Source organism: Scyliorhinus canicula, chromosome 11 (assembly GCF_902713615.1).
Source record: "Scyliorhinus canicula chromosome 11, sScyCan1.1, whole genome shotgun sequence".
NCBI classification, from domain to species: Eukaryota; Metazoa; Chordata; class Chondrichthyes; order Carcharhiniformes; family Scyliorhinidae; genus Scyliorhinus; species Scyliorhinus canicula.
In genome coordinates, this window is record NC_052156.1 from 152,904,588 (window position 1) to 152,930,351 (window position 25,764).

Consider the following 25,764-nt stretch of genomic DNA (forward strand, 5'->3'; position numbering starts at 1 on the left):
ATAGATTAGATTCTCAGTGTTTCCAGAAGGGGAAGAGCAAAACTTGAGATCATGAATATAAAATTGCCATGAAGCGATCATGCAGGGAATTCAGGAAAAACCTTTTCACCCAGAGAATGTGGAACTCATTCCTACAGGGAATAGTTGGCATGAATAGTATTGATGAATTTAAGGAGAAGCTAGATAATAATTTGAAGGAGAAGGAAATAGAGAGCAATGCTGATGGAGTTAGCTGAGGAGTGCCTTGGAGATGTCGAAGGCTGGGGTGTGGGTGAGCGACCTGGCAGAATTCCTGAGGTTGGAGAAGGTCAAGTTTGCTCTGCGGGGGTTGGTAGGGAGGTTCACCCGCAAATTGAAACCGTTCATTGATTTCTTCAAAGAGAATTGAAAGGGTCAGCAAGGGAGAGGAGTAAGGGGGTTAAAAAGTGGAAGGTGGGATGTGGGTTATCAGGAGGGTTCGGAAATCTTTGGTTATTTGTTTGGGTTGATGTGTTCTCACATTCTATGTATATATGTGAAAAGCCTTGAATAAAAATATATTAAAAAAAAGTTAGATGAGGAGCGGTGGAGGTGACTCGAGTGCAGAATAAACATGAACATGGACATGTTGGGCTGAATAACCTGTTTGTGTGTTATATATTCAACATAACTGCTTATGTAGCAAATCTGTACAGCTGGCAACATCCTTTTAGCTAACAAATTTGACTTGTCTAATGTAATTCTAATTTTCTGTTTGGCAGAAGGGCAATATTAGGAAGTCTATTTTTCTTCTTTCTGCGTATGTCAAAGCCCAGATGGAAAAATCCTCAATTATGGGTGGCACAGTGGTTAGTACTGTTGCCTCACAGCTCCAGGGTCAGGGTTCAATTCCGGCCTCGGGCGACTGTCTGCGTGGAGTTTGCACTTTCTCCCCGTGTCTGCGTGGGTTTCCTCCGGGTGCTCCCGTTTCCTCCCACAGTCCAAAGATGTACAGGTTAGGTGGATTGGCCATGTTAAGTTGTCCCTTAGTGTCCAAAAGGTTAGGTTGGGTTATTAGGGATAGGGTGGAGACATGGGCTTAAGTAGGGTGCTCATTCCAAGAGCCAGTGCAGATTCGATGGGCCGAATGGCCTCCTTCTGCATTATAAATTCTATGATTTCCCATCGGTGGCTGTGCTGGTCACTCCCAGTCCACTTCAGGCCTGAAGGAAGTTAACACTGCACGGATAGGCAGTCAATGTCCCTTAAAATGCCATGCTGAGAATATATATTAGTATGATATTGTTGTAAAAATCTGTGTACAATTTCTTACTTGCTAAAATCAAGCTTTTGCATTTTTAAAAAATTTAAGCTTTATAACTATATTACTTATGAAATGTTTGCCTGTATTTTTTCCATTTTACTTTTGGTTAATTTTCTTGAAATAAAAGATTTTTTTTTAAACAGGCCCACATATCATTATGTACAGCAAATGAAAAATCCAAGGTTTTATTCAACTTTTAAGTAAATATCAAAATTAATTAATTTCTAGAAAGTCAAAACAGAAAAATAAATCAAATACATTAGTCATCGGTGCATTAAAGTGATAGTCAAATTCACATTCTGTGGCGCTCTTACACGTGAACATCTGCAGACTTTCTGAACTGTTGGCATTTGTGTATCAGGGTATGTCAGTCTCAGTTAAAAATGTCCTTGCCATCTTATTCACTTTGTTGTCTCATGTCTTATCTCGTTGAATGCACATTCATTGACTATAAAGGTCCAAAATAAATTCATTTTTTTTCAAAGTAGCAGGTCATCATTTATCTTCCTCATGTCAATCCTGTGATAAAGAAATAAAACTGAAGTCAGTCGCCTTTCATGACTTTTAGAAAAGACCTATATAATATCCACTGTAATGCCCGAGGAATCAGGACAAATCATTTTGGACATTTTGTCAGGTACGGGCTAAAAGCAAGGAGGGTAATTGGAATTTAGGTACAGATCAACTTTAAATCCCCTCCCAGACATGTGAATACAACGTTTGCTCTTGAACAAAAAAATAAGGATCAGCATTCAGTGGGTATCTAAGATCCTGGGAAATCGCTAATGAGAAATATTTTAAAAAGGAGGATAACAGGAAAAGCCTGTTGCCACAGATCAAGTCCAATGAACTCATCCCATTAACAAAGACACAAGTGTTGGAAAAACTCAGTGGGCTGGATTCTCCGGTCCCCCAGCCGCATGTTTCTCATCGGCTCGCCGTTCGCTGGAGGTGGGATTCTCTACTCCCGCAGCTTGTCAATGGGATTTTATATTGAAGCAACGACACACGGCTGGAAAACCTGTGGGCGGGGGTGCACTGCCAGCGGGAAAAGAGAATTCCAATAGGTCTGGCACCATCTGTGGAGAGAGAAATGGAGGACAAAATTCTATGCCTCGCGCCGCCGGTAGCAGACTTCCCGGCGAGGTGGCAAATCTAACGGTAATGAAGAAAACAGGGTCAGCCCCAGCCCCTCGCTGGCGTCGGGATAGAAGGTTTTTTGCCCCACACCAGCGGGAAGATACAAATTGGTCATTAAGACCGGGGCACCGTATTCAGGGGCTGGTTTAGCTCAACAGGCTAAGTCGCTGGCTTTTAAAGCAGACCAAGCAGGCCAGCAGCACGGTTCGATTCCCGTACCAGCTTCCCCGGACAGGCGCCGGAATGTGGCGACTAGGGGCTTTTCACAGTAACTTCATTGAAGCCTACTCATGACAATAAGCGATTTGCATTTCATTTCATTTCATTCTTCGAGCCCAAGTGATTCTCCTGTTCTCTGGGCCGGGAATCACCTTGGGAAGAATCACTACAGGTCTTGACAAGTGTGGCCCTGATGCAGTGTGCCAAGTGATTAACTCTTTAAGGAAGTTTCCCCCAACGTCCATCCGAGGGCCACCCTCTCCCACAATCCAAGATTTCACCATGCAGAAACTTTCATGGCGAAGGATTAGGAATCGCTTCCTTATTCCGCCCCAGTGAGAGTGCAAATCAGGTTCAATTCAGCTCCGGTGGGAGAACATGGCTGGGATTCTCCGATTGATGACCTGAAATAGTGTTTGGCGATTGGCTGGAGAATCCGTTTCTACACCAAACTCGGGGTTGTGCCATTTTCGGATGCGCTGCAAGGAGTAGGCCACATGCCGTTGAGACGGCCTCAGGACAACACCTGAAGCGCTCGCTGATGCTCCGACCCCGATGGGCCGGCTTCTTGACGGCGTCAGTCGTGTGTCCTCTCAATTTTTGGGGATCTGGTGTGGCAGCTGCGGACTGTGTCCAGTGCCGCCACAGTCGGGGTGGGAGCAGTTCCGCTGGCAGAGGGGGCTGGGGGGACTGGTGGGGGGTATTCAGGAGGTGGCAAGGGGGTTACAGGGAGGCACTGTCTGGCAGGTTGGGTCCACTTGCGGCTGGGGCCATGTTGTATGGCACGGCTGCCGCCGTGCGCATGCATGGCCATGGACCTGGCCATTCTGCATCCTTATCTGCAGGTAAAGCTGGGGGCTTTACTTGGCACGGCTGCTAGTCCCCCATCGGGTGGAGCATCGGTGCGGGGGCGGCGTTGACTTTTTGGTCGTAAGACCATGCCCTTTTGCAGGGCACAACCGCAAAATTGGAGAATCCAGCCCCATGTCTCCAAAACGCAGAATTTCACCCAGATTTACATAAACTACAGAAGAAATGTCACATTAAACTTAAATTGTTGGGCAGAATTTTCTGGTCCCCCAGCAGTGTATTTCCCTGTGGTGAAGGCTGCTGGCCATTGTTTTCTGGTTCTGTCCATGTCTGCAGGGTGTTGTGTGCCCTGCACACTCTGTGACGTGTTCCCGGCAGCGGAGGGGGCAGCGAATGCAAAGCCCTGCCGACATTAACGGCATCAGACGATCATGCCGCCGGGATGAGGCGGGAAATTTTGGCCTCAACTCTGCTTCTCGCTGCCAGACCTGCTGAGTTTTCCCAGCACTTTCTCTCATAATCCACAGTATTTTGCTTTTAATTTAGTGTTTAACCGATCACATTTCCTGAAGAAAGATTTTACAAAGATTTTCCTTGGCTTCTGTCAAATTCAAAATGCTTTGCTGCATTATATTTTCTTTACTATTTAGGTTCCTTAGAATGAACTTTTAACCCCATGGCTAATTTTAATCTCCAAAAATAGACTCATTTGGGATGAGTTGAAAATTTTAATTTAAAAAATCAAATCAACACGCGTGGGAAATGGGTCAGGTGACTAATCCATGTTATGACCATAGCATATGTTAATTTCTGAGCAAACTAAAGCCCAGAGGGAAACTTGGCAATGGGCCATATCCTTTTTTTGTAATCTGGAAATGAGAGGGAAACATACTGATCTCAGCAAAAATAAGTCCAGTAACACTTCTGGGATTTAAAATTAAAAGTAAAAGGTTTATTAACAAGAAGAAAGGAAAACTTAAACTCACAAGATTACAATTACAGTTGCAGTGTGGGTTTCCTCCGGGTGCTCCGGTTTCCTCCCACAGTCCAAAGACATGCAGGTTAGGTGGATTGGTCATGATAAATTGCCCTTAGTGATCAAAAAAGGTTAGGAGGGGTTGGTTATTGGGTTACGGAGATAGGATGGAAGTGAGGGCTGAAGTGGGTCGGTGCAGACTCAATGGGCCAAATGGCCTCCTTCTGCACTGTATGTTCTAAAAGTAGTCTTACAAAACTTCCCTGCAAAAGACTCTCTACTTGGTCAGATCTACAAGTAAACAACATCCAGGCAACACTCCCTTGCAGATGTTTAATTATAAAAATCCAGTAATATTACACAAGGCAAAGCTGCTGTCACTTTAATAAAGTATACCATATAACCTCTCAAACTCAAACCTCTCCACTCTGCTGTGGAGAAACTTCAGAGCAAGACTACTTTTTGCAGCCAAAAATATTTCTGGCTTGACTGGTTGGCTGACTCAAACTGCATCTTTCTCAGTCCAGAACAGTTGCTAGGAAATCTTCCTCACACAGTCATGCACAACTCAATTCCACAACGCTCCTTAAATATCCCTTTTCTTTTTCATTTTTGATTCCATTGTTCTCCGCACTCCTTTCCAAAATATAAAAATCTTTCATGTTCTGCTTTCAGGTCAATAAAATGTAATGCATCCTCTACTGTTTATCTGTGTAACTCCTGTAAGATGCAAAATGTTTCTTGTCCTCTCTGACGTCCCTTTGATATTTACCTATAAAGCATTTGACCTGCATACATCTAGCACCTTTATTCTTTTTCTCTTCCGGACAAATGGTCTCCATTAACCTTTTTCCCAGCTTAATTAAATCATTTACACAGAACATTCTTTACAGAATAACATGTTTCCATCGTCATTTCACCCTTAGGAGATAGGTTGGTTGATTAAAGCTGTTAAGGGAGCTGCAAACCTCCATTTTAACATCTTGGGTGGAATTCTCCGTCACCCATTTCCTCGTGCGGCCTGCCCCCGCCGGCAACAGGATTCTCCATTCACGCTGCCGGGCAACGGTGTTTTCCATTGTGGGCACACCCAAGCCGTCATGAAATCCATGGGCGTGAGTGCGCTGCCGGCGAAACGGAGGATCTGCCGACGGAGAATCCCGCTCCTTATTTTTAATAGCATTGGCTACATTCCCTAATCTCTGGAATTTTGGCAGGTAAAAGGAAATGGAGAGGTTGAATCAGTTATGACAAGAATATTTACAGAACTGCTAGTGGGCCAGGAAGAGGAAATGTATTTCTTCTAGGCCTAACAAGCTAACCTCTAAATACCACTCTCCCTCACATGTAATCGTCCTTCCAATCACAACCTCGAATTCTGTCTGCCATCCCCACCACCACCATCTCATCCTATCACTGCTCACCATTCTGTTCCCCCAATGATCACTTCTGTGCTCTGAAAGCTAGCGATTCGAAACAAACCTGTTGGACTTTAACCTAGTGTTGTAAGACTTCTTACCATATTATCATTGTCACTTGGGTAGGCCAAACGCGTGGGAAAAGGAAAATTTATGTTTTTTAGCTTTGCTATGATTGGTGAAAAGCAGGGTAAGCCATACTGTGCATCACGTCAATATATAATTGCCTGAGGAACGCGTGATGCCGAGAGTTTCAAAATGCAATAAAACAAAATTGAACTGAAATCAATGAGTCCAGAAAAATAATACCTTTTTTCCTTGCACACATCTATCTATACATCCTTGCTTTGAAGGGAAGCGATTGCTATTTCCTCCACAGCCACTGTACACAAATGGTCTGCATTCATTGCTTTCTGGGGAATAATACCACAGCAGCTCATATTGTGAACAGGAACCTTCATCCATCAGTTTGCTACAAGGAGCTATTTAGGCATAAAAGAGAAAGACAAACTTTAAATCAATCTGGCTTTTAACTCCAGCCACAATGAAGCATTTATTGATGTGAAAATGTCAAGAAACATCCTTATATATTATCATTCCCAGAAATTTATACTGGCTGTTTATACAAATCATTGACATGCAAATGCCAACACCAATATGTTTACAATCCATCTTTTACTTTTGAGTTAAGTATGCCAAAGTCTTTATTGAAATCTGATCTTCTGTACGAGTGGGTAATGTGAAAATACATGACATAATATGCATGTAAAGAATGCCTATGGGTTCCATGCGCAAAGCCAACAGATTTTCTCCCAGGGTATTTTATGTGAGGCATGTCAATTTGTTGCTTATGAGATAAGGACTTTCTTCTTTCGGAAGAGTAGCTCTACATTGTGCACGTCAGCTGCAGTCTAAAAAAAGAAAGACTGAGGTTTATTTAAAATCTTTTAGAATCATCTCAAAGCATTTCATATACAATTAATTACTTTGTTGTTAGATAGGGATATGGAGCAGCCATTCTACACTCAGTAAGACCCCACAACTTATAATGATGTGAATAACCATTAATTTGTTTTGGATGATTTAAGTTGATGAATGGTGAGCTCCATATTAATGTAAACCATAATTAAAACGTGTCCATTATTTTGCTACCCTCATGCTATCCTGCACTGAGCTCAATTTCTCTGTACCACTCATTGAAGTCTTGATACATTATTCCAGAAATTTTCCCAAAGGGCAGGAGTTCCTGCCTCGCGGTGTGTTTTGTGGCAGGGGAGTTGGCCTGTCATTGGCCGGCGGTGAGATCTTCTGGTCCTGCCGCGGTCAATGGACTTTCCCATTGTTCTCACCCTACGCCGCCGGGTACCAGCGGAGGAGAGTCGCTGTTGGTGGGACCAGAAGGCAGGACCGGCTGGAAAATGTCGGCACATGTGTTTCAGGAGTTCTGTTCACAGCTCCAACAAGTGATCATGAAACGGTCATAATCACTTTCCGTGGCAATTGAAATAGACATTGATGCCATGATTACTTCCAAACAACTGGTTGCTGTGTGGAAAAAACAACATGCCATGTGGCTTCTTTAATGTACACCAGTAAATATCGATTTAACAAACCTCGGGGTGGCTGCACCCAGCACTAGTGTCAACTCCTTTACCGAGATGGCTTCTCATGTTAAATATGAATTGAACCAGTGTTTTAACTCAGAGGATTGTTAGCATCTGAATGCATGCACACAAAGTGCTTGAGGAATTCCTTGAATTTTACAGAGGGGATAGGGAGAGTGAATATTGCTGCCAACACCCCATCCCTCAAACAGGAAGAAATATCAGAAGCCAGCTGGCCTACGTTAAACATCCGCAATAATATGTTGCAGACGGTGTGAACAAGGTGAGCATGGGATTTCTGCCCCTCAGTGAGGGGGGGTAGCAGGGGGACGGCAGTCATACCCTCTAGAGCTGAATGCTCTAGCAATCACAGCAAGGCCAGAAGACCTGTGATGGACGTTGCCAGGGTTACACGTAGACCCATGGCCACTGGAGAGAGTTACGTCTGGGGTTTTTGGTGGGGAATAATAATAATAATAATATTTATTATTGTCACAAGTAGGCTTACATTAACACTGCAATGCAGTTACTGTGAAAAGGCCCTACTCGCTACACTGCAGCGCCTGTTCTGATACACTGAAGGAGAATTCAGAATATCCAATTCACCTAACAAGCCCGTCTTTCGGGACTTGTGGGAGGAAACCGGAGCACTAGAGGAAATCCGCAGACACGGGGAGAACGTGCAGACTCCGCACAGACAGTGACCCAAGTCAGGAATTGAACTTGGGACCCTGGCGCTGTGAAGCAACAGTTCTAACCATTGTGCTACCATGCTGCCCACAGTGGAACCTAGGGAGGGTGGAGGTGGGCAGCTTTTGGAGGCCAGAAGGGAAGAAACAAGGGGTGTGTGTTTCATTTTGTGGGGTTGGGAGGGGTGGTGAGGTGCCCTTGTTAAAGAAAAATACCTGCCTGCTCTCGCTCACCTGCCAATGTCAATGTTATTATAGCATTGGCAGCAAGTTATCTGCATCAATTGGCATGGTACAAGCTCAATTGACCCTTAATTGTTTATATAAAAATGGCTAGTAGGCCGCTGATTACAGTGCCCTGCGACCTACCATCTTATCAGGGACAGCATGGTGGTGGGTGGGAAAGTGGTGGGTTTGCCAGCCCTTTGTTTCATGTGTCACCCCGCCACCAAAATCACACCTGATTGGGCATCAGGGGGGATGGGGTGGCTGTAAAATGAAGCCCCTTATGTGGCCAGTGTACAATTTTGTTTGAGAATGATGCAGTGAAACACCTTGGCACATTTTACTAGGCTAGAAGTGCTATGTAAATGCAAGTAGTTGCTATAAAGCTAAATTCTGTACTCAAGATGTGGTCCGCACAGAGATTATACAACTGCAATATAACATAGAACATAGAACAGTACAGCACAGAACAGGCCCTTCGGCCCTTGATGTTGTGCCGAGCAATGATCACCCTACTCAACCCCACGTGTCCACCCTATACCCGTAACCCAACAACCCCCCCCCAACCTTACTTTTAAGGACACTACGGGCAATTTAGCATGGCCAATCCACCTAACCCGCACATCTTTGGACTGTGGGAGGAAACCGGAGCACCCGGAGGAAACCCACGCACACACGGGGAGGACGTGCAGACTCCGCACAGACAGTGACCCAGCCGGGAACCGAACCTGGGACCCTGGAGCTGTGAAGCATTTATGCTAACCACCATGCTACCGTGCTGCCCAAAGGACTTCCAGTCCTTTGTATTCCAGCCGCCTTGAGATAAAGGTAAACATAGTAAACGTTACACCCATGTTCAAAAGCAGTGTAAGAATAAACCCAGCAACTAAAAGCCAGTCTGTTTAACCTCAGTGGCGGGAAAGAATAATCCAGGACAAAATGAACGGTAAGGGTGGATTGATTCATTCAGAAAAGTCAGCGTGGATTTGTTAAAGGCAAATCACGTTTGACTAACTTGATTGAGTTTTTTGGGGAGGTAACATAAATGGGTAATGTGGTGCATCTGGACTTCCAAAAGGCTATTGATAAAGTGCCGCACAACAGGCTTGTAGCATGGGTATTGTGGTGGTATGATTTGCATAGCTGTCTGCCATTGGTGCAGAACACCGGCTTACCATTGGCCCTGGTTGGTCATGTGCTTCTCGACCGATTAGTTGAGACCAGTCATGTGACGGCTCTCCGGTTGGTCGAGAGGCTGAGTTAACCACGCCTCCATACCGAGCTATAAATAGTCAGAACGCCCGGCGGTCGTCCATTTATTGTAGTCGACCGTAGGGCTAAGTTCTAGCTTATTAAAGCCTAACTTTTGTACAGCAACTCGTCTCACGTGCAATTGATGGCTCATCAGGTATGAAGTGGCTGAAACAGGATACTGGCAATTATTTGTTTCCCGAACTGGAGGAAGTTATACAATGGTGGTCCCTGTGGGTCAATACTGGGACCACTGCATTTCTTGATATCTGTTAATAACATTGGCGCACCCACACGGTACCTTTCCAGCATCCCAGTCACTATGACAGCTTACAAGAAGCAGCAGCTGTTTGACTACCTTGTGTGGGCTTGTAGGTGGTATCCTTCAACTGAATAAGGCTCCTCAAAGTGGTCCATCTCCAGCAACGGGACAATGCATTCTGTGTATCCTCGATGGTGAAACTTAAAGATGATACTAGGGTAAGGCGGCCATTTTGTAGGTTTCAATCCCTTTAGAGATGAGTCAGTCTAATGGTGTCACCTTCTTCTCAATTCCATTGACAGACGGCACACTCAGTTTGGGATGCTGGCCTGGATTACCCTCACTTTTAGCTGGATGTGGACCACCTGATGATGATATTCAACCAATTGCCTGCCAGACATTAAAATACCTCCTCTTTGACACAGACATTGTGCACTCAATGCCATCCCTGGCCCTTATGAACTGAAGAATGCGCAGACATCATGAAGCTCTCAGTCATGTGTCATTTCTAATAAAGCGCAAACCTCAGCTCCTATCCTATGTTCCCCTCAGCATTGTCTGAAACAACAACTTGTGCGCCCAGAGAATCCTCAAAGGCTCTATTACCCACCAAAAAGTATCATTTGGAAATTGCATTACTGATGTCGACCAGTGCCCAGACAAGGGGACGCAAAGTGCTGCGCCCCTACTAACAGCAGCCTTGTGGTCTTGATATGGGCAAATACAGAGTGGGAGACGCTCACGACTGTAAATTCAAGCACCCAGTCACAAATTTGACTGGTAGGGGCAGAGTTTCATCAACCTGAGGTGACAAGGTGCTCACATGTATTGGTCAGCTTCATTGATGTACAGCCGAATGTCTCAAATGCATTTGCCAGACAGGAGCACACACGAGCTTTAACTATGGGTTCATGGCGTGAAAGCCCTGGTGGATGACAGAGTACATGGAGTTCCAGGATATATGGTCCTTCTCCTGGCGTTAACACATCTGCCCTTCTACCCTAATCCTTGAGATTTCAATGACGCCGAAGAGATGGAAGAGTACCTCCACCTCCATGTTACACAGCCAAGAGTGAATATGACCTGACCCTGAAACGTATGTGAACAATGCGCCTTCCACAAGCACACTTTAAATTAAGGATGAGGCATCACTTATGTTGGCAATGATCTGGAAACAGTTACACACTGTGGTGAAATGGAATCAGGCTATATGGCAAGAAGCCCACGATAGCGACACCTCCAACAAGTGGGAGAATCATAGCCAGTAACCTCCATGACTTCAACTCCGCTCATCATAATACAAAGGTATTGCTAAGAGGAGATTTGAAATGGCTGTGATTTCATATTACAGTAATGAACACCAGTGCCACTTTTGTGCTCCTAATATTTTGTCAATGTCCTGATCCTACCACTACATCTGGGTGCATTGCAGACATCCACAGCAAAGGTAGAGGCAGCCTTCTGACTGCAATGCCCTGTTGTCTGGGATGGCTTTTATTGGCGTCTTCTGGAGGACCGAGACCTAGAGGGTTCCAGCCTGCTTTGGGTCTCCTAATGTGCGGTTATGGATCTGGAGGTGATGAGGTCACAGTAGGAGGTGACTTGGATCAGCCAACACTCCTGCAGTCCCCTAGGTTGATGGCCTTGCAATGTCCATGTGTTGGTCCTCCTCTCTATGGGTGCTCGAGAGGCCCTGGCTGACACCTTGAGGAGAAGGGCAGTTGGAGCAAGATCGAATTGGCCTATGCACTTCTTGCATTGACACTATTGCCTACACCGACGAATCCTGCAGCAGTACAGGGCCGATGTCCTGGACCAAGGGTTCCAAGGCCACCGCCATGCTACCAATGTGGACCTCGGTGCATTGGCATGACAGTAAAATCTCGTCAGTCTGCATGTGGATGGACGGCCATTGTTTGTTGCAATGCAGCTGACATCCCTTCCTATCCCGTGCTTGCCTTTGCAGCTCCAGCAACTGATTTAAGACTGTGTCTGGAGGCTTGTCATCTGACTGGTACCCAGCAGAATATTGGCCTCCAGCAGCTCTCAGAGTGCTGGTGACCTCGGATGTCACTGCCTCCTCCTGCTGTGGAGCAGGTTGTGCTCTCCAGATTCTGACCCTGAGCCTGCTCTAGATCTAGGTCCCACCAAGGTCTGTGTTGTAGAGGGCATGTTGTGACAGATCTTCAAGGCTGCTAATATTGAGTTCCTGATCCAAGGATCTTGGGGCTGGAGCTGAGAGCCTGGCTGGGGGAGGGCGTCGGGCAATTGGCAGAGGTGCCTATGACAGAAATTAGAGATAATTAGTGCATGGTAGCCGAGTAAAAAAACTGGAGAGTACACTCACAGTAGTGTGGACTGATGGATGACCAGGTGCAGCATCCTCACATGGACGCTTGCCGCGACCTCACCGTCACTATAGGAATTGTTACGTCCTCTCCGGCAGCATGATGGTTCTGTTATCAACTTCAGTGAGGATGTTGCATTCCTGCACTCCATATCTGCTCTAGGGCCTATCCCTGTTTTTATGCGCAATTGTCTCCTGCATAAAGACAGTGGAGAGAGTGTGATCAAAAACGCATCCCAGGCCAGGTGAGAAGGACACCTGAAATGTAGTTGGACGCCTGGTTTTGAGATGAAGGGATGTGTGAGATAGTGAGTGGTGATGTCTCTTGAGCTGGCAGTGAGCTATATTGTGAATGTGTGATAGGCTTGTGAGTGTGAGTTGAGAGTGATGAATTAGTTGACTTAACCTGGTGGCATGGATGAGATTGTTCATCCTCTTTTTGCACTGGACAGCCAACCTTTTCTGTCGGCGTTGGGGCAGACCACACCTGCCGCCATCTCCCAAGTCTTTTTTGGTGAGTTCTGTGGACCTACTGTGGCCAGATGTGGGAGGCATCGTGGCAGACCTCCACATCATCCAGCAGGCATTCCAGGGAGCTGCTACTAAACTTCAGGGCAACAGTGATCTTACCTTTGGGGGTTATTGCTCCGTTTGCAGCAGTCCTGAGCTGCATGGGTTGAGATATGTGTGTATGGGCACAGTTGCTTCACAGCTCCAGGGTCCCAGGTTCAATTCCCGGCTTGGGTCACTATCCGTGTGGAGTCTACACATTCTCCCCGTGTCCGTGTGGGTTTCCTCCCACAGTCCAAAGATGTGCAGGTTAGGTGGATTGGCCATACTAAAATTGCCCTTCGTGTTCAAAACGTTTAGGTGGGTTACTGGGTTACGGGCATAGGCTGGAGGTGTGGTCTTAAGTGGGGTGCTCTTTCCAAGAGCCGGGACAGACTCGATGGGCCGAATGGCCTCCTTCTGCACTGTAAATTCTATGAAAAATATGGTGCTGGCATGAGGAAGCAATGAGGTCACAGCGTGGCACACAAATCAGGGGCCGCTCACCAGCGATCCGGAGTGTTTTCCATGCCTGCATAATTAATGAGGTGGAGAGTAGATGATACGGCACAATTAGCCTGCCATTGCAGTCACTGGGAAAAACGCTGATTTTCACGCCCACTGCTGCACTTAGCGCAATGCAGAGAAAATCCTGCATGATGTCTCCGGTCAAAATCCATAGTTCGTCTTCGGTGATAGATGATGGCCGTTTGCACCTCTGCAATCCAACACAATGATAGGTGTCTGATTCTACAAGGATGAGAGTTGAGTTTTGTCTTGAAATTGCTGTTGGATGTTTTCAGAACTGCAACTTGCAAATTGTGTGACCAGTCGCAGCCATGCTTTTGGTCAGCAAAGACCATTTTTAAATAAGCAGAAAGTAAGATTTGATTCTCCCTTCAAAGATGCTGCCAAACTGCTGAGTTTTTCCAGCATGTTTGGTTTTTATTTCAGCTTTCCAGCATCCACAGTATTTTGCTTTTTATTTTAAGGTTTCTGATCTCTTTTGAGTCTTATGGACATTACGATGCAGTGAAGCTGTTGAGGAATTAACTCAGCGACAAGCCTACAACAGCACCTGAGGGATTCGTAAACTTGCAGCCATCCAAGCATTCAGTGGAAACTCCATGGGAATTGGCAAGGTCGATTCCGGAGATAGCAGTCCAAAGTGCAGATGCTGTTTCTCTCAAAAACACTCTGGTTCTGGAGCTCCAATTAACAGGGAACATATTTCTGGATTGGATCAGCAGGAGAGAACCTTGCGCGTGGGATTCACACTCCTCTGGTGAGCAGAGAAATGCTGCCACACAGTTATCTGATTATCAAAAACGTGCTACAATTATGAGGTTTCTAAGATTGTTATGTTCTGGGCTATGTTTTTAATTTAAATTCACGTTACCTGTTATGAAGTCTGCCTGACAGCAAACCTGGGTGGTTTGATTGTTACAAATTAAAGGGGGTTAGATTGTTTTACTGGAAGAAGGTGCAAGTGGCTATGCTAGGAGACAATGGCAGCAGCCTGTGCTAACATTGGATAGACTGCGACTTTCCAAAGTCCAGGAAAAGTTTTGAAAATGTTGGATAGTAAAGAGTTGAGCATTGAACTGTACATTTAGTTCCAAGATGAAAGAAAGTTTGCCTCTCAAGCTTATCTTTCCCTGGATACAAGACCCATGCGATTTGAGATGCTACAGAAGTGGTCTTTGGGAGGAGAAGGATTTCGAGAAAACTCACAGACACAGATGGTCCACCAAGGTCTAGGGGAAAGTGAGGAACTAGAAGCTGAAAGACTCAGGTTGGCCCAGTGCTAGAGTATGGGTGGCAGCTCAAGCTTGGCTTAGCAAATACCTACTTTGTGAGGAGTTAAAATGAAGCTGGAAGATTTGCCTAGTTTGCATGAGAGGTAGGGTCTCCAATAATATTCTCATTGTTAAGGACAGTTCTGGGTTAGAATTTACCAGGCTGAGAAAGGAACAGAACAAAAGTAAACCCTTGGGAGCGAAGAAACATTTCAACTAATTTTGTGAGAATCAAATGTCTGCTTTCAGAACATTGGAATTTAGGAGCAGGAACAGTCCTTTGGGTCTGTTGCACTAATACTATCATGGAGTAATAAGACTGGATTCTCCGGTTTCCCCGGCCGTGTGTTTCTCAGCGCTCACCATTCATTGGCGGCAGGATTCTCTACTCCCACCGCTTGCCATTCCCATTTGAGCCATCCTACACCACCAGGAAACCCCTGGACTGGGGGTACGCTGCCGGTGGGAAGAGAATCCCAGTGGCCAAAGAATTCCAGTCAGAGTCACAGAGGTCTAAAGCACAAAAACAACCATCTAAGTATTCAAATCCCATTTTTGAGCACTTGGCCCATAGCCTTGTATTACTTGTCATTGCAAATACATATCTAAATAGTTATCGAATGTTATGAAGGTCTCTGGCTCCAGCACCCTTTCAGGCAGTGAGTTCCAGACTCTCACCACCCTCTGAACTCCCACCACCCTCCGGGTGAAAAAGATTTTTCTCACATCCCCTCTAAACCTCCTGCCCCTCACCTTAAATCTCTGCCTCCTGGTCATTGGCCCCTCCACCAAGGGGAAAAGTTTCTTCCTGTCTACTCCATCAATGCCCCTCATAATTCTATACATCGTAAAGATATCCCCCCTCAGTCTCCTCTACCAAGGAAAATAACCAGTCAATCCAATTTTTCTTCATAACTAAAACTCTACAGCCCAGGCAACATCCTGGTAAATCTCCTCTGCACCCTTTCCAGTGCTTCCACATCCCTCCTATAATGTGGATTCCAGAACTGCACACAATATTCTAGATGTGGCTTTCACCAACATTTTATACAGTTCCAGCACAATCTCTCAAACGCTATGCCTCGGCTAATAAAGGCAAGCATATCATATGCCTTCTTAACCACTTTGTCCACTTGCCCGGTGTGGTGATATGCATCACTGTAAATACACAAGGGGTTAATGTAAATACACGTAGACTAGCTAGACACTAGAGGGAGCACCAGAGACATGACACACAGACACTCAACTAATAGGCCAGTAAGATAGGACACGATCAATGGGCAGACACACACACAGAGGTGACACTACCACAGGAGGGCATCACACCAACCCATATATAAGGACATAGCACACATGATCTTTCTCTTTCCAGTGGAGACTCTCAGTGAGTACACAGGGTTGACTTGGAACACATCACACCCACCACCTGGATTGTAGCAGACTGGTTCGTCAGTCTGAGTAGCTATAGCAGGATTAACAGGAGAGTCGAATCCAAGTAGGAGAATCGTTAACAGTTTAATAAATGTGTTAAAGCTATCTCCAAGTCTGAACCTTCCTTTGTCAGAGTGCACATCAAGGAAGCAGCATAACAAAACCCCGGTTCCTGGGGAAGAATATTCCACAGACTATCTACCCTCAGAGAAAACTATTCTTCTCATCTCCTTAAAAGGGAGATCACTTATTTTGAAACTATGTCCCCTAGTTTTAGTCCTCCCAGTATGGCAGCACAGTAGTATAGTGGTTAGCACAGTTGCTCCACAGCTCCAGGATCCCAGGTTCGATTCCCGGCTTAGTTCACTGTCCGTGTGGAGTCTGCACGTTCTCCCTGTGCCTGCGCGGGTTTCCTCCCGGTGCTCCGGTGTAATAAGTCCACGGAGGCAGAAGTCCCATCATCAGAAATCCTTTTATTTACAAACCCAACAGCAGAACAAACATGACCATTCAGTCTGCTGTCTACACCAGGAGTACAGAGGGTCTGATACTCCCTGTTATATACACAGAGAGGGGTTCCCTGATTGGGCCACTAATCAGGGAACTCTTATTCTAATTAGCCAATATCAAAGGCCTGGCCTACGTCATTACACCCGGTTTCCTCCCACAGTCCAAAGATCGGTGGATTGGCCATGCTAAATTGCCCTTAGTGTCCAAAAAGGTTGGGTGGGGTTACTGGTTTACAGGGAGGGTAAGAGGTGTGGGTTTGGGTAAGGTGCTCTTTCCAAGGGCTGGTTCAATGGGCCGAATGGCCTCCTTCTGCACTGTAAATTCTATGATTATCAAGTCCCTCCTGGGTCCTATGGGCTGGATTTGTTTTTATCTTGAGCTGGGTAGCGGGAGTCAGAAAAATTCCTGGTTTGGCCTGCAGGCCTCAGGAGAAAGTGGCTACAAGCATGAGATTTTCATTGTGGTATAGAGTTAATGTGTCGAGTCCAACATGACACTTCTGAATTTTAAGTTAACTTTGTTTCTCTTCTCTACCAATGCAGCCAGATCTGCTGAGTTTTTCCAGCATTTTTGTATTTATAACTGTAAGTTCAAATTTATTTTTAAAAGCTGCAATCTCTACGGAGATCGTAGCAAAGAAATGTCCAGCAGTTGTACCACAACAGGCGATTTATGGACGGAGAAATCATTTTTCATGCAGGTCGATGCCACATCCATTCAATCCAGCTGTTTACTTTAAATACATCTTGACATGCCAGGCAGCAGCCATGAAGTTCCGACAATAGTGAGGTCTGAAGCGTTGATAGTAGTTGCTGGGCAATCTCAGGATCCCGCACCGATTAAAATTTGTAATTAGAGCCATTCTGGTCTCATTCTGATCCAATAGCCTACTGGTCACGCTGTTTCCCTGCAATACATTAATGAGCTAACATTTCTGCCTTAAAGGATCAAACCCTTCACTTAGCACAGAAAGGCACTGATTACAGGGAATGTGACTTGCTTCTCAAGAAGTTAATACAAGGATTTTTACCTGTTAATGGGCTCTCCAGAAGCTCCTTCTTAAAGGATGTGCCCATTAAATTTTCATTATTCAACAGAACTAGTTGGAGACATAAGTTTCAGGAAATAATGATTGCCGCATTTTGGATTAGACTCTATTTCAACAATTGTACCTGCCATCTAACGTATTTCAGAAGGTTATAAGTCTTTTAGTTAAACTTGATAAATGTCACAGAACAATTAGTTGCTGAACCAATCAGATTTATAATTGCTTCCTGTTATTTCCGTTAAAGGGCCTCCTGGTTCATAAAAGAAAATTGTCTGATTTTTTTTGTTACAGTTACACTATTAAAAATGTCAAACAGACTTTGATTTATTAACGATATTTATACATAATTTATCCCGATATTTATGCATAATTTATCCCACTTTTCTTTAAAGTCCATCTTATATTTATATCCAGACTGGTTAACTATTTTCCCAACAATTTTTCAAAATCTCATTAAGATGTTCATCCACATTTGCTCAGTACCGTTTCTTCACTCTATCTTTCTTCCATTACTTTTTAAGCCACTTCAATCCACTTCTAACCTATCTCCTATCCCTTAAGTCGACCTGTGTGTTTTTCAACACTCTTCAATCTGAACCCTTTAGCTTGGTAACTATGTGGACCCATAAAGCAACATCATTTAAGATGAATTCCCTTGCAAAATGTAACTAAGGGTGGAATTCTCCCATGGCCCTGCTGGTGGGTTCAATGGCGGGAGAAGGGGGAGATTTGGAGGGAGTGCAGATAACCATTTCAGGCTGGCATGAATTTGCTATGGCATCTTCTGCTGGTGCCCGCCATGGCAGATAAGGGAACATGTTGGAGACCGGCTTGAAACTGATTTGCCTATCGTTAATGGGATGCACATGAAAGCCCTGCCGGAATCTCCCACCTATCCCACCTTGTCTGCAATGCCAGCGGGAAAACACCAATTCAAAACATGTCTGGAGCAACATGTTTTCAGAAGTTGGGACTCACCTGAACAATGTCTGGGGCCTCCATGGTTTGGAAGAGAGGCCAGGTGAGATGTTTCTTCCGGCCTTGACCTAATTAATTATGCAACCGGGTATTTTACACCATATTTCATGGTGGGGCAGTCCGTGTCGTATTTGGGCACCATATAGAAATGGTGTCCAAAACCATGAAGCCACTGTTGGAGCTCCTGAAAATGAAGATGGACCCCCCCCAGGAGCAATCTGAGGCCGGAAGATGGACCTCCGCAGAAAGAACATGGTACTCCAGCCTGGAAGATGGACCTCCTCCAGGACACGGATCCGGAAGATCCACCAGTAGGTGGCCCCCACAATCCCCGCGCCTCCCCCACCCATTGCTGCGGCGTTCCTGGGTTCAGGATTGCCTTGATCTGTCGTTGAGAGCGCCGCAGTGCTGGTGGCGCCTCAGGCAACGGCTTGGTCTTCGGTGACTCCAGGAGCGTGTCGAAATCCTCCATCCCCGGGTGGGAGCAAGGGGAGGATGGATTGTCCAGGAGCGGGGGCTGCGGTGGGGTGCACCGGGGGAAGGGAGGGTGGCACCAGGGCGGGGGGAACGCAGCTGGTGCCAGGTCCCTGAGGGAGACTGTGTCTTGGCGGCCATCGGGGTAGGCTACGTAGGCATACTGCAGGTTGGCGTGGAGTAGCTGTACTCTCTCAACCAATGGGTCCACCTTGTGGAGTCGCATGTGTTTACGGAGGAGAACGGGTCCTGGAGCTGCCAGCCACGTTGGGAGCGAAACTCCGGAGGTGGACTTCCTGGGGAAGGCAAAGAGACGTTCATGGGGGGGGTTTCATTAGTCGCGGTGCACAGGAGCGACCGTGTGGAGTGAAGTGTGTCGGGGAGGACCTCCTGCCAGCGGGAGGCCGGGAGGTTTCTGAACCGTATTCTCCCGCTCCACCTGCCCATTTCCCCTGGGGTTGCAGCTGGTCGTCCTGCTAGAGGCAATGCCCCTGTTGAGCAGGAATTGACGCAACTCATCGCTCATAAATGAGGATCCCGGTCGCTGTGGACGTAGACGGGGAAACCGAACAGAGCGAAGTTGGTGTTGAGGGCTTTGATGACGATGGCACACGTCATATTGGGGCATGGGACGGCGAAGGGGAATCGGGAATTTTCGTCGACCATACTCAGAAAGTACGTGATGCGGTCGGTGCAGGGGAGGGGTCCTTTGAAGTCCACGCTGTGGCGTTCAAAGGGGCGGGATGTCTTCACCAGGCGTGTACGGTCTGGTCGGTAGAATTGCGGTTTACACTCCGCGCAGACCTGGCAGTCTCCGGTGAAAGCCCTGACTTCCTCGATGGAGTAGGGCAGGATTGCCCGCCTTAAAAACAGGTGACCGAGATTGTCGTGCAGGGTCCAGAGTCGGTCCACTTGTGCGCTGGCACATGTATCTCGGGATAGCGCGTCGGGGGGCTCATTAAGTTTACCGGGGCGAGACAAAATCTTGTAATTGTAGGTGGAGAGCTCGATCCACCACCTCAAGATTTTATCAGTTTTGATCTTACCCCGCTGTGTGTTGTTAAACATGAAGGCAACCAACCGTTGGTCAGTGAGGAGAGTGGATCTCCTGCTGGCCAGGTAATGCCTCCATTGTCGCACAGCTTCTGCGTAGGTCGGCGCTTCCTTGACGAGGGGAAAAACGTTGCATCTCAGCTGTGTGTACAGAATCTGGAGCTTCTGTGCTTCTGGGATTGGGTCTGTCGCAGACCCGATGTACGCTTCAAAGCAAGCTAGCTTTGTTCGAAGTCTTTTTTGCCGTTGTCAGCTTGAGGATGCAGCTGCAGGCACTCCAGCTTGATGCAGAGGTCCAGCTCTGAAAAATCTCTGTGTAATAAATTGATGCACTATCAATTACGACGAGACGAGAGTAGAATGTAATCGAGGCTTTATTACAAAGAGTAATGTGGCCTCCTGCAGCAGCTGATGAAATGGCTGCTGTTCGGAGAGCACACACATTTATACTCCGCCTACTGGGTGGAGCCAGCAGACAGGGATCTACCCCCCTACCTGTAGTACAGGGGCCTTACCGTAAAACCCATATATATAATATAATACAACAGTGGTGACTACCAAAGCGACGGGGCAGAGAATCCCTGATGACGTTGAAATCCGGGGCGGCGCCGCTTTCGCGTAGCTCCACCCCCTGAGACGCACACCGTATACACGGCCTCAGGCCCTTGCCTGAGGCCTGGCCTGCGATGCTCCATCCTCGAGCGGCCGAGCTACCGACGGGCATGTGTGGTCTCATCCGTCGGGAACTAAGTGCGGCGGCTGCGGACTCAGTCCAGCACCGCCACAGTCAGGGGAGGGCCGATCCATAGCCTCCTATTCTCCTCCACCCCCACCCCTCAAAACTCACACAACACACAAGCCAACCCAAAGCTACTACTGGCAAATCAGGTGGACCCATTTGGTGTTCTGGAACGACTTCTGGCACATGCTCCTGGTGCCATTTTTAACTTCAACCATTCTGTGCCCGAAAACAGATGGAAAGTAATTCCTCAGCCATTAAGTTTTAATGAAAAAAAAAAGTCAATATTAATAATACTTCTGACAGAAAGCCATTCACCCTTGTGAGCCAGTTCATTCATGACTGATATGCATCTCATATCCTTTAAAGACAAAGGACGGGATTCTCTGTCCCGCCAGCCCAGTTTTCCAGCGCAGCACACTCCCGCCGACAGCGGGTCATTCTGCCAGACGGTCAATGCGGTTTCAAATTGTGGTCATCCCACGCTGTCGGGACACCCTTGGGCGTGAGTGCACTGCCGGTGAAGCGGAGGATCCTGCCGACGGAGAATCCTGCAGAAAGTCTCATTAGTCCGATAAATGGAGAGTAGCAGGGCAGTTGTGTACATCTATTTAATAATCAATGGTTTGATGTTAACAATTAAAAAAAAACTATTTAAGCAAAGCACCCTAAAAATAATCTCTAATGTTTTTACTTTTTCCATGAAACATAATTGCCATTTTCAACATTTTAAATACATTTTAAAAGAATACTCTGGGGTGTGCAAGTTAGGTTTTAGATATTTAAAAAAAATGTATGTAATTTAAGATTCTGCTTGAAGCTCCTGCGCTAGAGGAGCTCAGAATATTTTAGCAGCAACCAAATTGATGTTGGTGATCGTTCAGTCTTTCTAAAAATGGCACCAGCCATCGTAAGATGTCTATTATTTTCCTTCTGACTGCTCTCCTTGATTACTCTTTGATAGTATCTGTATAAATATACTTGAAAGGGTTCTATTTTTACAATGAATTTGAAGATGCTAACGTGCTTTGCAAAACCTACAGCTGGTCTCATCTCTCTGCAAGGCTGTCAGTGGCAATGAAGGTGCCTACTTCCCTCCACTTACCTGTCACAGAGTCTTGCAGGAAAGCAGGGGGGTTTCTCCACAACATCAGTCAGGGAGCAATAAAGGCACACAGCCCATTCATGTTTAAAGCAGTTCTTTTCATGCAGCAGGTCACAGCGATGTCCTGTTGGTTCTTTGGCAAAGTGCACTTTTCTTTTTCTTTACTTTTTCCAATTAAGGGGCAATTTAACGTGACCAGTCTGCCTACTCTGCACATCTTTGGGTTGCGGGGGAGAGACCCAAACAGAGGGAATGTTCATACTCCACATGGACAGTGACCCGGGGCCGGGATCGAACCCGGGTCCTCGGAGCCGTGAGGCAGCAGTGCTAACCACTGTGCCAACCACTGCGTCACCGTGCCGTCCCTGAAGTGATTTTTCTTGTGCAGAGCTCTTCAAATGGCAGTGGATACAATTGGGTAGATAACATTTGCACTACCTGTGGAGATCAAGGTGCTGGCACCTGGAGGCCACAGAGCAAATGTTAGAGTCACCAGTGATGACAAAATAGTAAAGACAAAACTCCAAATAGCCACCAAAGTTATATTGACTCTAGAAAGCTTGGCACTACCAAGATGTCACTTTTCTGTACAGGTTGAAAATCCCTTATCTGAAATGCTTGCGGCCGAGTGTGTATCAGATTTTGAAATCTTTCGGATTTTGGAATATACTGCGCATGTGCAGCGCACGTTGGGAACTGTGCATGTCCTGAACATTGGGAATTGCGCATGTGCAGCATATGTTGGGAACTGCAAATGTGTGGAACATTGGGAAATGCACATTGCCCAGGAGCACTGTGGGATTTCCCAGGTGTGACATCACGTCGGCGCTCGAAAAACAGGCCAGATTTCAGATCTTTTTGGTTTACGGAATTTCGGATAAGGGATGCTCAACCTGTACTTTTAGAGAAAGATAATTGCCACCAATCCAGCAACAGCTTTTACCAGTTCAGACACTGATACTAACATTATAGCTTAACCACAAGCCAGTCCGCTTAAATCCAGGTTATTTTAAGAATGATCATCTCGCTCTTTTTCATGCTGTATTGCTTTGAGTCAAAGATAACTAACTGGGCAGTTGATAGTTGGTTTGACTTAACAAGTTGTTAAATAGCAGCACGGTAGCACACGTGGCTAGCCCTGTGGCTTCACAGCGCCAGGGTCTCAGGTTCGATTCCCCGCTGGGTCACTGTCTGTGCGGAGTCTGCACGTTCTCCCCGTCTTTAACTTCACATTCATTAACAGGCAATTAGCTTTACAACAGAGTTGCCAAAGCAGGCCCTTTCTGTTACATCGACAGATTACCCTCTTTTTCTTTTCAATTAGAGCTTTCTAATCATGAAGAACACATTTCTTTCACTCCAAACAAATGTAAGTTGTGTGCTGTACTGTATTATAGATCCCACATTCCGTTTGGAGCAGGCATTTCTTTTTGAAAACAGTGTGGTAATTGGTGACTTCTGTCAACCCATCATTACCTAGAGGTCGCCCGCTTTTCTTTTAAAGCATTTTTTTTTCTGATTAAGGGACAATTTAGCATGGTCAATCCACCAACCCTGCACATCTCTTGGCTTGTGGGGGGTGAGACCCACGCAGACACGGGCAGAATGTGCAAACTCCACACGGGCAGTGACCGGGGCGGAAATCGAACCCGGGTCCTCGGCACTGTGAGGCAGCAGTGCGAACCACTGTGTCACCGTGCTGTCTTATCTCCCTTCTTTCTAACATTTCTTTTATTCCAGGTAGGTCTATTCTTAGATTGTTTTTCAGTGACACTTTTCGTTGAATGGACATCATCCCACAGGGATTGGTTATCAACATAGCACTTTATGGGAAAAGCTTTCTCACTTTTCTCACTTTTGCTTTGTACAATATTTCTGTCAGTACATTGGATAAATAAACCCCCATATTTATAGCATCAACCAGCACTTGGGTTTCTGCAGCTCAGGGATTTTTCACTACCCTTTTAATTTTTTATTTTCCCAAACATTTTTTAATTTTTTCTACCAAAATTCTGATGAATCCTGTGGTGCTTGAATCTCTAGCTAGGAGGTTGGCATGTAAAGCATTTCTGAAGGTGACCAATCCCATATCATCAGGTTCACCCAAGGCTGGGAACTTCCTCTACTGTGGCTTCATCATAGCACTCAGCTCCAACACATCATAACTAGCTTCAAATCTAGTCTGAGTGCCTAACCAGTTCAACTGCCCAATTAAACTTATCAGTTTCTTCCTTGATCGTTGCATTCTCTTTATGTGAAGATCTGACCCGATTTATTGGGATACAATTAACATTTTCTAGATAGGATTGTTGGTTCAATGCCGTGCCTAACTCGTTTCGCTTAAATGTTTAAACGCATGTATTGAAGAGACCCTGAAGCCACTTCCAAACTTGAATTCCTTCTTGATTTTATTGATAACCCGTTGTTCAAATTTTACAGAACCTCCCCGCAGAAAATCATCCACCTGCATAATACAGGGCGGGATTCTCTGGTCGCCGACGGTAAAATCGCGTTCGGCGATTGCCGGAGAATCCCTGTTTGTGCTGAAATCGGGGGAGGCGCCGCTTTTGCAATGCTCTGCCCCCTCAAAAACGGCGAGTACGCTGCACGCCATCGGCGTCAGGACGTCACCCGAGGCCCTCCCCCGATGGGCCATGTTTCCGATGGCGTGGAACACTTATCCTTTTTTTCCGTGAACCCGTGTGGCAGCTGCAGACTGAGTCCAGTGCCGCCAATGTTGGAGGGTGGGGGGAGCCGTTCCGCGGGCAGGAGCGGCTTTGGAGGGGGCTGGGGGCACCGGGGCTGTTCCAGGGGTGGCGAGGCTGATTACAGGGGGGGCGGTTTTTGGCAGGCCGGGTCCGCACGCGGTCGGCGCCATGTTGCATGGTGCCAGCCGCTGCCGTGCGCATGAGCGGCCACGGACCCGGTAATTCTCCGGCTGTATCCGTAGGTAAAGCCGGGGGCTTTACACTGCATGACAGCTAGCATTCACACCAGACGGAGGATCGGGTGCAGCTTTTGCATCGCTTTTTCGGGCGTAAAACGGCACTGTTCCCCCGCTAGCGTCAGCACTTAGTCTCCAACTCAGAGAATCTAGCCCCAGATTCCTGCTAGTGTCTCCTTGTAATACCAATGGAATGTTACGAGGTCTGCTTTTAACTGGAAGCAACTAGTTCTCAACAGGACTGACCTCACAGAAAGATACCATACTTCTTGACACATTCAATCCGTAAACACACTTGTTTGATTTCTGCAATTTTCCTTCTATATCGGAGGTTCCTTTTGGTGGTTTCAAAAATACTTCCCTTCGAAATTGCTCACCAGCAAGAATGCAACTTTTATATCTATTGATCTGTACTCCCGGGAGTATGTTGCCAAAATAGCCAAAAAAATCTTCAAGCTTACATTCCCTGCAGTAAGCAAGTTCAGTCTGATATCTTGATTCCCATGTCTTTCCTCAAAACCCCAAGCTACCAGTCCTGTTTTAGCTTTGTGTGTGCAGTCAGGGAGCACCTTCTCAATGCATATCCACATGTGTGATAAGGCTGGCTGTCCCGTCTGCAATTACAGAATATGCTCCAAATTCTTTTCAACTTTCCAGCTCTTTTTGTTTGGCCTCTGTGGTAAACACCACTAGTGATATATTGCATGTATTACGGCACTGTCCGTATATTACAGGTAAGACGGTAAATCCCTGCCTACTGGCTCCGCCCAGTAGGCGGCGTATAAAAATGTGTGCTCTCCTGCGCTGCAGCCATTTTGGTTCCAGCTACAGGAGGCACAACATCTTGTTCAATAAAGCCTTGATTGTTCTACCATTCTTGTCTCGTGGTAATTGACGGTACATCAATTTAT

The 25,764-nt window shown here is 46.3% G+C and overlaps 1 protein-coding gene across 1 annotated transcript in view; it reads right to left on the bottom strand.

Annotated features, from left to right (window-relative positions):
- Window positions 1-1,551: 1,551 nt before the first annotated feature.
- The window catches only part of LOC119973530 (collagen alpha-1(VII) chain-like), a 528,770-nt gene continuing 504,557 nt past the window's right edge, over window positions 1,552-25,764 (bottom strand). The window contains 2 exon segments of the mRNA XM_038811804.1: window positions 1,552-1,801; window positions 6,155-6,327. Coding sequence (XP_038667732.1) covers window positions 1,796-1,801; window positions 6,155-6,327 — 179 coding nt within the window. The 3' untranslated portion in view covers window positions 1,552-1,795.